The sequence below is a fragment of the Embiotoca jacksoni genome, unplaced genomic scaffold (genome assembly GCF_022577435.1).
Source record: "Embiotoca jacksoni isolate LCO1_2020_lvr unplaced genomic scaffold, fEmbJac1.0.p SCAF_26, whole genome shotgun sequence".
Lineage (NCBI taxonomy): Eukaryota > Metazoa > Chordata > Actinopteri > Embiotocidae > Embiotoca > Embiotoca jacksoni.
Window position 1 is genome coordinate 6,225,187 of NW_027185377.1, and position 12,865 is coordinate 6,238,051.

At 39.7% G+C, this 12,865-nt stretch overlaps 1 protein-coding gene across 2 annotated transcripts in view; it reads right to left on the reverse strand.

The window, feature by feature from the left end:
- dock1 (dedicator of cytokinesis 1) overlaps window positions 1-12,865 on the reverse strand; it is a 174,254-nt gene that overhangs the window by 107,919 nt on the left and 53,470 nt on the right. For both annotated transcript variants that reach the window (XM_069160370.1, XM_069160369.1), the window contains exons 23-25: window positions 11,902-12,010; window positions 7,914-7,984; window positions 3,655-3,761 (exon numbers count right to left, since the gene is read on the reverse strand). In XM_069160370.1, coding sequence (XP_069016471.1) covers window positions 3,655-3,761; window positions 7,914-7,984; window positions 11,902-12,010 — 287 coding nt within the window. The remainder of the gene's footprint in view (window positions 1-3,654; window positions 3,762-7,913; window positions 7,985-11,901; window positions 12,011-12,865) is intronic.

Genomic DNA, 12,865 nt, shown 5'->3' on the forward strand with positions numbered 1-12,865 from the left:
ACCCCTCGCTAAAGGAATTATATGTCAAATTAAGCAGTACGGAGTTATTCCACAAAACACAAAAGCAATAGTCAATACTTTCGTTCCAACACACAGAACACACCAAAAAGAGTGTGTTTATGTCTTCACAAGCTGTTTCCATTTCAGCACTGGAATTAACAACAAGACAAAGCTTCACACAGAGAGCGTGATGAGGCTCTTTCATAAAAGGGTAATGAATGCATTATACAGTAATTGGCAGTCTAACAAATAAAGACTCCTGGAGAACCAGAAATTTCCGTTTTAATGTCGCAGACTTTGATTATTGCATCAATTACAACATTATTATCTTCAAGCATTACTGGAAGTCTCACATGTAAAAGAAATAATTACAGGGAAGATTGATGGTTGAAGGTTGATGATAACATTTCCACTAAGTATGTGCTCCGAATGATGAAAATTTATTTTTGCATAATGTTAAAAGAATTACACAAACGAACAGATGAGGTGGCTGTCACTAAAGAGGAAGCAGGACTCTACAGCCACAACAAACCTCTCAGCGCTGTAAATCAGCTTTAACATTTTGAGACATATTACAATCGAAGGCAAATGTGTGGCACATGATGGAAGGTTGAGCAGAGACCTAAATCAAAAAACGTCGCTCTTCGGGGTGCCTGATTTTACTTTGCAAATGTCCTTCCATCTTGACATATCCTGACAGTCTGCCTTGAGTGCTGGGCTACAGGACGGGAGGCCATCAAAACAAAGAATATTTATCCTGTAAGTACCATGAATATCCACTGCAAAATAAATATAACTTCAAACAATCACTTCACCACAATATCCTTTCAGGTGCAAGAGATGAAAGGCAGTGGGAAGCTCACAGGATCAACAAAGTCATTGGGATTTACCCACGTCGATACAAAGGTTCGCAGGATATTTCACTTTGAACTTTTTAACTCCTCAAAAATGCCATCCCTAGAAATTTATAAAGAATAAAACTATGGCTCTATCCAAATGGACGTTTTCTTTTTAGTTGCGCCAATTTCCTGTCAAAACTTTGAGTTTAAATCATGGACAAATGCTGACTAAACATCTGAATAGCCTCATGACCGTACTGTTGACATGCTGCTCTACACCACATCTATTATTCACATGAAGCTTTTACTTTTATGTATTTAAAAAGAAATGTTATGGATGTTAAGAGTTTACCTTGTTGTCACGTGTGAGCTAGCCTTGACACAAAGTGACAACCATGTCTACACTGAAATATTTTCAGTGCTGTGAAATGGAGAGCACAGAGCCATCCGCCGGATGCAGCTTAAAGGGGAAATGTGTGTTTTTATACATTTGTGTGCGTGTGTGTGTGTGTGTGCGCACGCTTGATAATCTTCCACAGGTTGAACACAAAAGCACATCTCTCATCTGAGGGCGGCTGACATTGTGAGGAGCATTTAATACCTTGTTTTTACAGTGCTTCAATCCTCATTCGCTGTGCGCCTCCTCAAAACTCAAAATAAACCCACACGCGTGCACACACACACACACACACACACACACACACACACACACACACCTGAATGGACACAGACATGTGAGCATTCACATGCATACACACTCGCTGTTCCGGGCGCACGCACACACTAGCAGGACGGTGTGAGCGGGACAAGCAGACTGGAACTATCATGCGAGGCCATGAGCGCTCTCCTCTAACTTCCAGCGCAAACAGATTTTAGATGCTACAGTAGTTTTCCCCTTTAACACAGACCCGGGGAGCAGCTGACATGTTTGTTCTCTTCCAATGAGCCCATTTGCAAAGTCATTTATACGCCCGTCCCTCTCTTTCCTTTTACATCTAACAGTGAAGGTGACACAACGTTGTGCCTCCAAAATAAAAAATTTTTTTTAAAAGAAACAAAAACAAAACTCCCTCTTATTTGAATTTCCATTTGCTGCAAGGATTTGCATACGCATACCGATCCCAGAATTTCAATTTCTAAACACATACTGTATGAGACCCATGGGGAGAAAGGGATGTCGCCTTATTCCCTCAAGTAGTAATTCTGAACAGAATTAAGCCCATCGGTGGCTGGAGTATACTAATTTAAGTCCTGCTTTTACACACATCACTGTGCAGCCTGCAGGAAAGAAAACATTTCCATCAGCGAGCACATTCAGAGCATATTGATGAATGTGTGGAAAACTGCTGAGAAACTCCATGGTAAAGGTTGAACACCTGAGCCTCTCGCTGAGCCTTCATTCACGGCGAGCATTTCCGTACGCTTCGCTTTGGGATTCCCTGGCAGGAGAACCTTTTAGGGACCACCTGGAGATCAGGATGCAACTAAAAAGGAGCCCCATGTGCACAGGCGCTCACTATAGCTGATTAGACCACCGAAAAAAACGGACTGACTGACTCATTTCCTCATTGCAGGGGTATTTATCTTTTTTTTTTAAAAGCATCAAGTGGAGCTCAGCTTGACACTGATGTTGAAAGGGCAAATTTACTTGCCAATTAAGCCTTCTGCATCACCGTTGTTGCATAGTTTGAAAACACACATTGAAAGCACCGGTGCACGGAGCTGTTGTGAGAACTGATCAGAAGGCCCATTCACAAGCACACAGCGAGGCCCGCCTGTCCACAATTATACCAACAGATCAATAGTAATGACCAGAGGACCGCGCACTGAGCACTGCCCTTCATTAGTTACTCACTAAACTGGCCAAAGCACCGATCAGACAATTTTATATTTCTAAAGTATGAAAGTGCTGCATCGTTAAGTTGAAGGCAGTGACATTTACACTGTTATGTACAATATTAGACATTATTCAATTGGACAAACTTCCCATTACACCCTGTCCAAGTTCTATTTCATCATTTACTTTCTGTACGTTCACACTGAAGTGAACATCTGCAGATGACGGAGGCAGAAACCAGCAGGGCGGGTAGGTTGTCTACTTCTCTTATGTTAGCTGGCTGCTCTCAGAAATGCGTTGTCTCCCGCCAGCGAAATTAAAACACGGTTGCTATTTTATTGGAATATGAACTTTGCACGTGATTTACCACCACAGGACAGTATGCGAGTATGTTTGTCACTAAATCTGGACCTGACCTAACATGGCCTCAGAGGACTGGAGTCTCCCGCAAAATGCTCGTTCCTGGTACGTCATTGCGGCTGGGCCCTCTCTGCAGGTCACCACAGGCTAACCTGGCAGCACCGACTGGAGGTAGGTTTCGTAATTAACCACCTCCACGCAATGTCCATCTCATTTGACATGACTACAACGTGGCAACTACAGTAGGGTGCCCAAGTGAATCATAAAAGTGTCAGTGGGACAAAAACGCAGAAAACGAGAACAGAAAAGACCTGATAAAGACACTTCAGGATTAAAAATGAAACCGAAAAGGCTGAGACTTTAAGACTGTGTGGATGGGAGCCCTGATTTTCAGACTCGGATAAATCCAGGTGATTTTAGCAGTGGGGATGCTCAACTCTTTTAGAAAACAAGAAGGATTTCCTCTACTCCGCACCAATGACCTTTACCGTGAGCTCACACAGGGCCGCCTAGGGGAGGCAGGTGGTGTGTGTGATTGCCTATATTACTGAAGCGTGAGTGAAGGTGCATGCACTGAAGAACTGTGAGTACAGTTTGAAAGTGTGTGCATGCTCTCACCGTGATGAGTAAAGAGATCGCTGTGGACAATGTCAATCAGGCAGTCGAGCTTCTGCTTTACCAGGCGACCCAGAGGGACCTTCAGGATGAACTCTGTGAACAGCTTGCTGTGGGGACAGAAGGAGGACAATAAAAACAAAAGGTCAAAGTGATCAGGCATCTTGGGCTGGTTGACTGCTTCCAGCAACCAGGAGCAACCATCCGAAACACAATGAAAAAAAAGCCCTGCACAGCCTCTCATGAGCTTTTCACATATCCTGGCTGGAGGTGGAGGATGTGACAATCTATAGTGTGAAGTAATTTAGAGTTATTGACTGACCCAGAAGGAATGACCTCGGATTAAGAGCTCACTATGGGATTTTGGGATCTGAAACTGTTTTGGACAAGTGTTTCCCAAACTGTGGTAGAGCCCTGCTGAAAGGCCGAAGAACTGCAAGTCCAAAAAAAAAATCATTTCATTTCATAACAGAAATTACAAAATTCTCTCGTGCAGATTCGTTCAGAATCAAAAATTGGATTTTATTTTTTGAACAAAAATGTTGGTATCTACATAGGGAGGGAGTACTTGGGAAATTTGTTTTGCTATATACGGGTACATGGTCTGAAAAGTTTGGAAACCTCTGTATTAGACTATAGTCAATGATGCAAATAAATGACAGACAGTAATATATTTTCAGGAGTTTTGTAATGAAGCTTAATTTCTCAAGTATTTTTTAGCATTAAAATTTTTTTGGGGGTGAATTTGAGACTTTCATTTATTAGATATGACTATCATAACTATCCATATTTAACCATCATTTTTAATATCTAAAGGGTTTCCAGTTTTGATAGCAACAGATATACTGCGTACTGCTATTGTAGTACCTTGAAAGTTTATTACTCATAACGCAAGGCAATTTGATGAAGAATTCCCGGCACAAGCTCACTTACTGGAAATGTTCCGGAGCTTTCGCCCACGCCCTGGCCTTCAAAGGCAAATTATAGTTTGCCTTTGTACAGTAACAAAATGGACATTTGAGTCGGTAAAATATCAGTTAACACCAACACGGGTCCTGACAAGAGGCTAATCAGCTAAAACAAAACACCAAGTGTGGGTGTGTGCAACCTTCACATCTATTGATTTGTGTAGACTTTAAATATTGCTCATCGCTTCACGTAGCTGTTGCTCTAAATTACTTTCAGTTCCTTATGGCCTTGATTAAAAAAACAACACTACTCAACTATATACTACTATATTTTTAGTCTGATATATATATATTTTTTTGTTAAACAAGGGACATGTAGCTCAGAAAGATCAGAGTATGAATATTCAACAGTTCAGATCAATCCACATTCATGCACACACATAAATCTGACGGTTTCCTCCTCAATGATGAGGCCGGATGCTCATTAAGCTGGCAGACCGAGGCTCACAGAGGAGAGAAAAGGTTCTGGCAGGACATGAAACATCCCCACCCTCAAGGCTTCAATGTAGTCGCCTCCAGCACAGCCTCAGCCACGTTTGGGCTAACAACAGCAACAGCTGATGCCACCTCTGCTCAGGCAGGAAAAAGAGCCAGGCCTGTGATTTATGGCGAGGTGAATGGTTCGTAAGGCCGACAGCTTTCAGAATGAACACCCAAATCGAAAGCTTCTCTCATGTTCTCGTTCCCTTTTAAACTACTGAAAAGATGGTCGAGCATATATATTATTATTTTACTGGAACTGAACTGCCAACAAGGACAGGTGTGATCTGATAATGTCATCCACGTTGATCAATTTTCTGTATTTCTGCATTTTACTACTGTATTTTATTTATGAAACTGCACTGCAACTTTTAATCTATTTTTTTTTAGCTTGTTTAATGTTTTAATGACTGTTTTTAATGTTTCAATAAATGTTCTTAATTGTTTTAAAATTTCCTTTTCTTTTGCCTTATGTTTTGATGCTTTTAATGGTTTTATGTGAAGCACTTTGAATTGCCTTGTTGTTGAAATGCGCTATACAAATAAATTTGCCTTGCTTTAATAGCAGCACAAACTTTCTCTCCAACCTCCCAAATGTGCCTGTTTTTGAGGTTTATTGTACTCCGCCATGTAGCTGGATAGTATATGTTGCCTTTGTCCACATGGTACAGAGAGGGAGTGTGGAGAGGTGATTAGTCTCCTATCTTTAAATTCCAAAAAATGTGAAAGAATAAAAGGTTTCTGAAACAAAACAATGTCACACACTGAGAGGTACATATAGTACTCTGTAAATGGTGAATTCAATTGAAAGGGAAGGTGAGGGGAGAAAAAAAAAAATCTGCCCAGAGAGCTGTGAGAGCTCAAAGAGAAAAGATACATGGCAGACATAGTGGATATTCTGAATGACTGTCTTTCACCTTCGCTAAAGACTGTCCTTCTCTGCTCCTGTGAAATTGGTGGAGTGGATTGGAGGACAGAAGCAGGAGCTGCAGTCACAGTCTGCTGTGAAGATAGCAGCTGCCAAGGTGCTGGGCATTGGCACATGGATGGGGCCCCCTTGCTACGTTTTTGCAAATGAATAGGCAAAGTACATTGCAAGGTCCAGGGAACACCTGCATGTGGTAGCACTACCTGTGCCAGTCTCTGAGCGTCAATGGTGTCTCTGACAGTAAAATATTTGTTGAAATAATGTGGGGCACGACTGGGTTTCACCTCAGAATTTGATCACGCGGAGGTGGACAGATTCTGTCATCTTGTTGCATCATTTAAAAAAAAAAAAAAAAAAAAGGATTTAATATATAAATGTAATTTGATATAAATTGCCTGTCCAAAAAAATATTGTTGTATTAATGTGTTACCCAGGTTTTAAAATACAAATATTTGAAAGAAGATTTAAGAAATAGATGAACAACACCAGCCTCAATCATCAAACAGATGGCCTTTGGTGTGTGAAATTGTAATTCTGGTTTCATCCCATAAAAATGGATAAAAAAAAAAACCTAGCAACAACATTTACACCCTTTTTTTTTTAATCTAACATGAAAAGCTTCTGACTGATTTTCTCAATGTGACCTTCCTATTGATTACGCCACTTTGTGTCTCCTTCCTTCTTGACAAAAGTAGTTATACAAATGGCAGACAATCAAGTTATATGTTGTGTTTTGTCAAACACTGTTATAAATAAATAATTGCATGAGTATGTGACATTATATGTAATTTCTCACTTAGACAAGCATTAAGATATTGCAGATGACATTCACAGTAGACAGCATTAACTGAAATGGACACTTAAGTGCAGCAGCTGCTGAGTTTCCAAGGCAACCTCAGCATGTTTAAGCAGTGTCCATCACAATGCAGATAGTGAATGTTGAGTTGTTGAATAAGCAGCAAAAAGAAGAGAAACAAGTAAAAAAGAAGAAAGAAACAGTGTTTCTAAGGAGGCACAACATCCCATCAGGATATCTTAACATTCAATTTTGATTCAAGCTGACGGTCCGAAAAGCAAATTCCTCCTTTTGTTGCTCAGCAGAAGGTCATTTAGTCTAAATATGTTCTTTACTTTTGCTTTAATGAGCTGATACGGTGCTCTTTGCCAACACCCCCTGTTTCAGAGCTCACACAAATAGTTCATAGGCAACTGTATGATGTGTTATAATGAAAATTTCACCTCTACAACTGTGTATGCCTCCCTCAAATTATAATAGTCTTGGTAAGAACCTCAACTGAGGCAGGGGCTATTGAATCTAAATTGCCCAAAGATAATGGGTTGATGGATTTTGGGGAAGTTTGGGGAAATACAAAATGATGTGCGTAGAGTACAGATTACAAGAAGATATTGAATATCACTGCAGACTCAACCGTTAACCAAACTAAAACCCCATTGAAAACGTGATATCTAGTATCCAAAGAATGTCTATTTTTTTGTTAGCATTTGAATACATATTTGTGGAGTTATAGGTATTAATTGATTTCGCATATTTGAACAAATATGGAGTGATGGCCTTCTGAATTGACTATAGGTTGCAGTGAGCCAAAGTTTTGTAAATGTATTTACGTAATTTATTGTAAATTTGTAACGTTTGCAATGTGAAATGGCGAGAGATTAGAATTGTAAATTTAGCTTCCAGGGGCAATGATTGGAAAAGTTCATGGTTAAATAATCATTATTAAGGGTGTTCATGTTAACTAAGGTATCCATTTACGCATTACTTAATAGTTATTAAGGGTGCTATTGGCATTAGTAAATGAAGAAGAAGAATCAGAAGAAAAGACCAGAGGGTTCCGTGCAGCAATGCTGCTTGGACCCCTAATTACCTTAGTTCCTTGGGATCAAAGACCAGCTTGACATCATTGACAATGGTGGGAATGTACTTCAGCGCAGCACCCTTTACCAAAAGGGAAAAAGACAAGATCATTCTCATCTCATGAGTTATTTCAGCCCAATCATTTATTCATATTTAGTATTTTCCGCCGGGTGTTGTTATGATCAATCTTGAAAAGAAACATGTCTTGTGTCCTCGTTTCACAGATGAAAAAAAGTGTTGATCTCAGTAGCACGTGTGCTGTAGCCGTAAACACATTTTGCTTTCTTCTGACCACAAACTAGGACAGGACTTAAAACAGCTAGCAGTCAAGGATAAATACTTATTTTTGATGAGCTGTATGTTTACCGACTCTGTTTAGTGTTTGCAGGATACTGTGAATTAGTGGTTCTCCACTGTTAGGTTGAGGTGTGGGTCTAAAAGTTTATGTGGAAAACAAGTCAAACTTTTATTTTGAACTTATACTGAATTTCTGATGCTGAGCTTTCATTTTGAAGGATATACGTTTCTCACGTGGTTTCCCATGTCGCAGCACACGAGCAGGAGCCGTAACAACTCAAACTAACATTGTCAAATCAGTAGTTCTCATTCGAGCAATTTTAAGGGGTTTAGGATAAGTCTGTCTTTCTATTTAGTTCAGGATACGTTTGTCTTTTTGTTTCATGCTTCATACAGTTTAAAGTAGCTTCTTGAAACTTGATGAGCTTCACCAATTTAACCTTGTTTGAAAAGCATATATGTCTGTAGTTTAAGGTATGTGTGCCTTTTTTGTCATTAGGTTTTTAGCCATAATTGCAAATGACGGCAAAACAATTTTTTTTTTTTTTTGAAAAGCATACAAATTTGGGTCATGACTTAATGACCCCAAAAACTTGACATTGATCCAGCCACTCCTGCTCATACTCAACAGGTTCACATGATCGGTGGATACTGACAATAAACCAACCCGATACATTAAAGCTCAATTCCTGTGAAGTGTATCCCTGTCTGTGTGTGTTAATTAATGCCACTAAAACTAATAAATAATGTGGGACCAGTGGAAGATCTCTCCGTAACGATACCATGATAAATACAGCCAGTTAGGATCTATGTTAACCATCAATACCATTATAAAGCCATCAAGTGTACCCACACAGTGACTGATTACAGCGCCATCCATTAATAATGGGAATGTTTAACCAAGCTGACACTTCGCTCTGTAACTGACTGATGCTAAATGCCAGCCAAGGTGGGGTGGTGTGTTTAGACAGCATCTGTGCAAATTAGCCTCAGTGCCAGCATGTCTCGTATAGTTTGATTAGCCAGACGGATGTAGCACACTGGACGTCACCTGCTACAATCCACTGATTATCACTGTTGATGGTTTATTTCTGAACATGTGTGGCAGATAATTAGTGACGTTCAGATGAGGTTTGTAAGAGAGAAGACTTTAGTCAATGTTAGAATGTGAAAACTCTCCTGTGTGAAGATGTTTTTGAGCATCGACAGAGACGAACTTCAGAGCAAAACTGTACTGTGCACCATGTTGTTTTTTTCAAGATATAGTCATAACATCCCAAATAAAATCCTGCTTTAATCTGCTCTCATCTTACTAGATCTATTTAGTGCTTATCCACAACCTAAAGCCTTCACTTCTGTCTGCGGGCAGAAAGATTTAAGGAGGCTGAGAAGTGGATTTGAAAGACGATGTTTGACTTTCATTCAGTTGGCAACCACGCCTTTTTTTCTGATGAAAAGACATTGACATTTTAACAGGATGTCTTTTTCAATTTTGTTCCGAGCAGCAACTAAACTCCCCCCTGTTGTGCAGGCATGTTTTATGTGAAGTGTGAGTGGAAATGTATCTCCTGTCCCCGCTCCTATTTGGGCCTCACCAGAAGTTTTCACATGCATGTGCGCAGGTCTGTCGAGATGTTCATCAGATTTCAAACAGGTACAGTATAATAGGACTGTTCATTAGCTTCCACCTGTCACGGTGCTTTCACTCGGCTGGATTGGGAAAGAAACCAGGATTCCTCGGTTTCATGCCCGTTCCTCAAGATCAGTTTTTAATTTACTGACAGTAAAGCTAATATCTCACCCAATTACACAGCAACTGACTCCTAATTGACTCCTGAGCTTCTCATATGGTTGAGTGTGCGCATGGATCTACTGTAGGTGTGCCAAGGTGCATGCACCCTGTGATTATGTTATCTCTAGAAGCATAAGTGTATGTGCGTGCGTGTGCGCGTGTGCGCATGCGCTTTTGAGTGCGACTGCACAAAATAACTAAAAAAAACAAACAAACATATCCTTGTGTGTTTGTTTCTATTCTGCGGTCACTGAGTTTGGAGTGAAGGACAATGAAACGCATGAAAACAGAGAGCTCAAAAGGTGGAAGGAGCAAGGCAGTGGAATAAATACCTTAAGGAGCAGCTAAAGAGCAGAAGGCCAGAGGAGACCCAAGCATCAGGACAGTCAAGGTCAGAGTGAAATGTAGGGAGGAGAAAACACAAAAACACACATAGAGGTACAGACAAACAACAGAAACCCAAAGAGAACAAACATACATAATGTGTGGATGCAAGAAAAATCCGACAGGGTAGAGCTGCACAAAAAGGCATGACTGCATCTTCTTTCCTGACTCCATCTTCTTTCCTGACTCCTTCCAGTCCACAGCCAAGAGTTTAGCTTTCTGTATATTTCTTACAATATGTACTTTTTTTACTTCACTAATCTATTTGTTAATCTTTTATAGACATATGGTCAAATAAAGTTAACAAACCTACTTTTTTTCCTTTTTAACTCTAATAGATTTTTTTTTTTACATCAGTTTAATTAATTAGAGCTGACAAACTCCACTTCATGTTAATTAAGGTATCAAAAAAGTCCACAGTTCAGAATTTCAAACATACGACTGATCTGAGACAAGCTGCCACACAAAAACCTTAGCCAAAATCAAATAGTCACAAATTATTATTAAAATCAGGAAATATCCGACAACACATTAGTATTCAATGCAAATAAATTTTGTTGTTGCTGTAGTCAAGTTTCGGTCAGTCCCCTAAAAGTATTGAGGCAAAGAATAAATGTGATATTTTGGGATTTTTGGTGAAGATTATTACCACTCACGTTTTTGTACAATAACCACTGGATCTTCTTCAGATACATATGTTTAAATTACTGTAGCTTGGCTGAAAGACTATAAATAGGAGGGTTACATTAAGCCTGGTTCAGTCCAAATATAATCAAATCTCCTATGAGTACCTCTAAAACTCAGTTATCCTTGTTTGTTTAATCTGCTCAAGGCAAAAAAAAAAAAAAGGCAATTTGTGGATTATGTAGCTTTTTGTGCAGATTTAATATTAAAACAAAAATAATACTAGGTTTTAATTAGACAGCTTCAGAGACTCTGGTCTGTGGATTTTGTTAACTTTGTACAGATGCTAAATGTTTCCAGTCTTCATGGAAACATTTAGCATCTAAAGGGCTTCTGACTTTAGTTTCATATGTATTATACAGACATTAGAGTAGTATCAACTCTCTTATCTGCTCGCAACATGATAATTAATATAAAATTTCTCAAAATTAGAAAAATATAAAAAATTATTATTTCTTTAAGTACTTATTTCAAATGCTTTCGAATATTCCTCATTTTGTCTTGTGTGCAGCTCTAACAAGTTCCCAACGAGAGAAAAATTAAAAAGTAAAGATCTGGAAACTCTGCACAGAAAAACTTAAAAATGTGAAAAAGACAAACGCAGGATACCAAAGAGCAGAAGGAAACATGACATTACTCACTAATAAGCTGCTGTATTAGTTTATATCTAACCAGACACATGCATCTTAAATTACAGAATATGTCATCCAAAGCTCATGACACCAGATTTATTTATTATTCACACAGCAGCAGTTATTTACTATTCATACAGCAGCAGATATTTCTTGGCACCAAGTTGGAGCGATAACATGCAGTTGGACTTGTGTAATAATCAGCCTACCTTCACCATGCCAGTGTTCTCAGAATTGCTGTTCATCATGTCATTAAAGGATGTGAAAAGGTTCCTCAAGGACTCCATGAAGTCGGCCTCTCCTTTGTTCTCGTAGAGCCTGGGAAGAGATGAAGTGGAGAATTACACTGGCAGATGATCACAAGGCTGTTGTTTGTTTCATCCCTGTGTAAATAGCCCCGCACACACTGGAAATGACAACAGTTTGATGCTTCCCTGTTAAATCATTAAAAGCAGCCCGCAGAAAAGGCCTGTGTGTGTGTTATCAATGCAAATATTCTTGGATCAGAACCACAGACCTCCATCTCGCTGACAGCCAGATTAGCATTTAAAACAACATTACAAGACCCTGAAGCACCTGCCGGCTGTCATGTGGAAACAAAAATCAGAAGAATTCATGTTCTATGCTAATGACTCTCCTGGAATACTACACAAGGAACAGAAAGCAAATGTCACGTTCAAGTTCACTGGCTTTACTTTCTAATCTGTTCGAGGGTGTAGAATTACTCATGTCTCTTCTGCTAGTTTACTTGTATGTGGAGCAAATGCTACCCAATGACTGTAGCAACCAAAAGCCGGTGATCACACAACAACTGCAGAAAACACTTCCCCTGTTTTTCGAAGTTACTGAGAGCACAAAGCAGGGTTTCCCTCCGTAATCCCCCCCCAAAATGCAAATGCTTTTCATCCCACTTGCAGAGCCCTATAACTCTCCACAAATTGGTCATTAACTGGAAATGAGCCACGCTGTACTTGCTGCGAGGTAATTGTGTCAACCACTCGGATGCAAAGATATAATAATCAGGACTTGTGAGGGAAATTGATATTTGTCTGAAAACATATACGTGGGCAGGTAAACGAGGAGGGCGGGAGGGTTCAGATTATATCCCAGCACATCAGATTTCACTGGCCTTCATCCAGAAGGGTGGGTTTTATGGTGCCACAATATCTCACG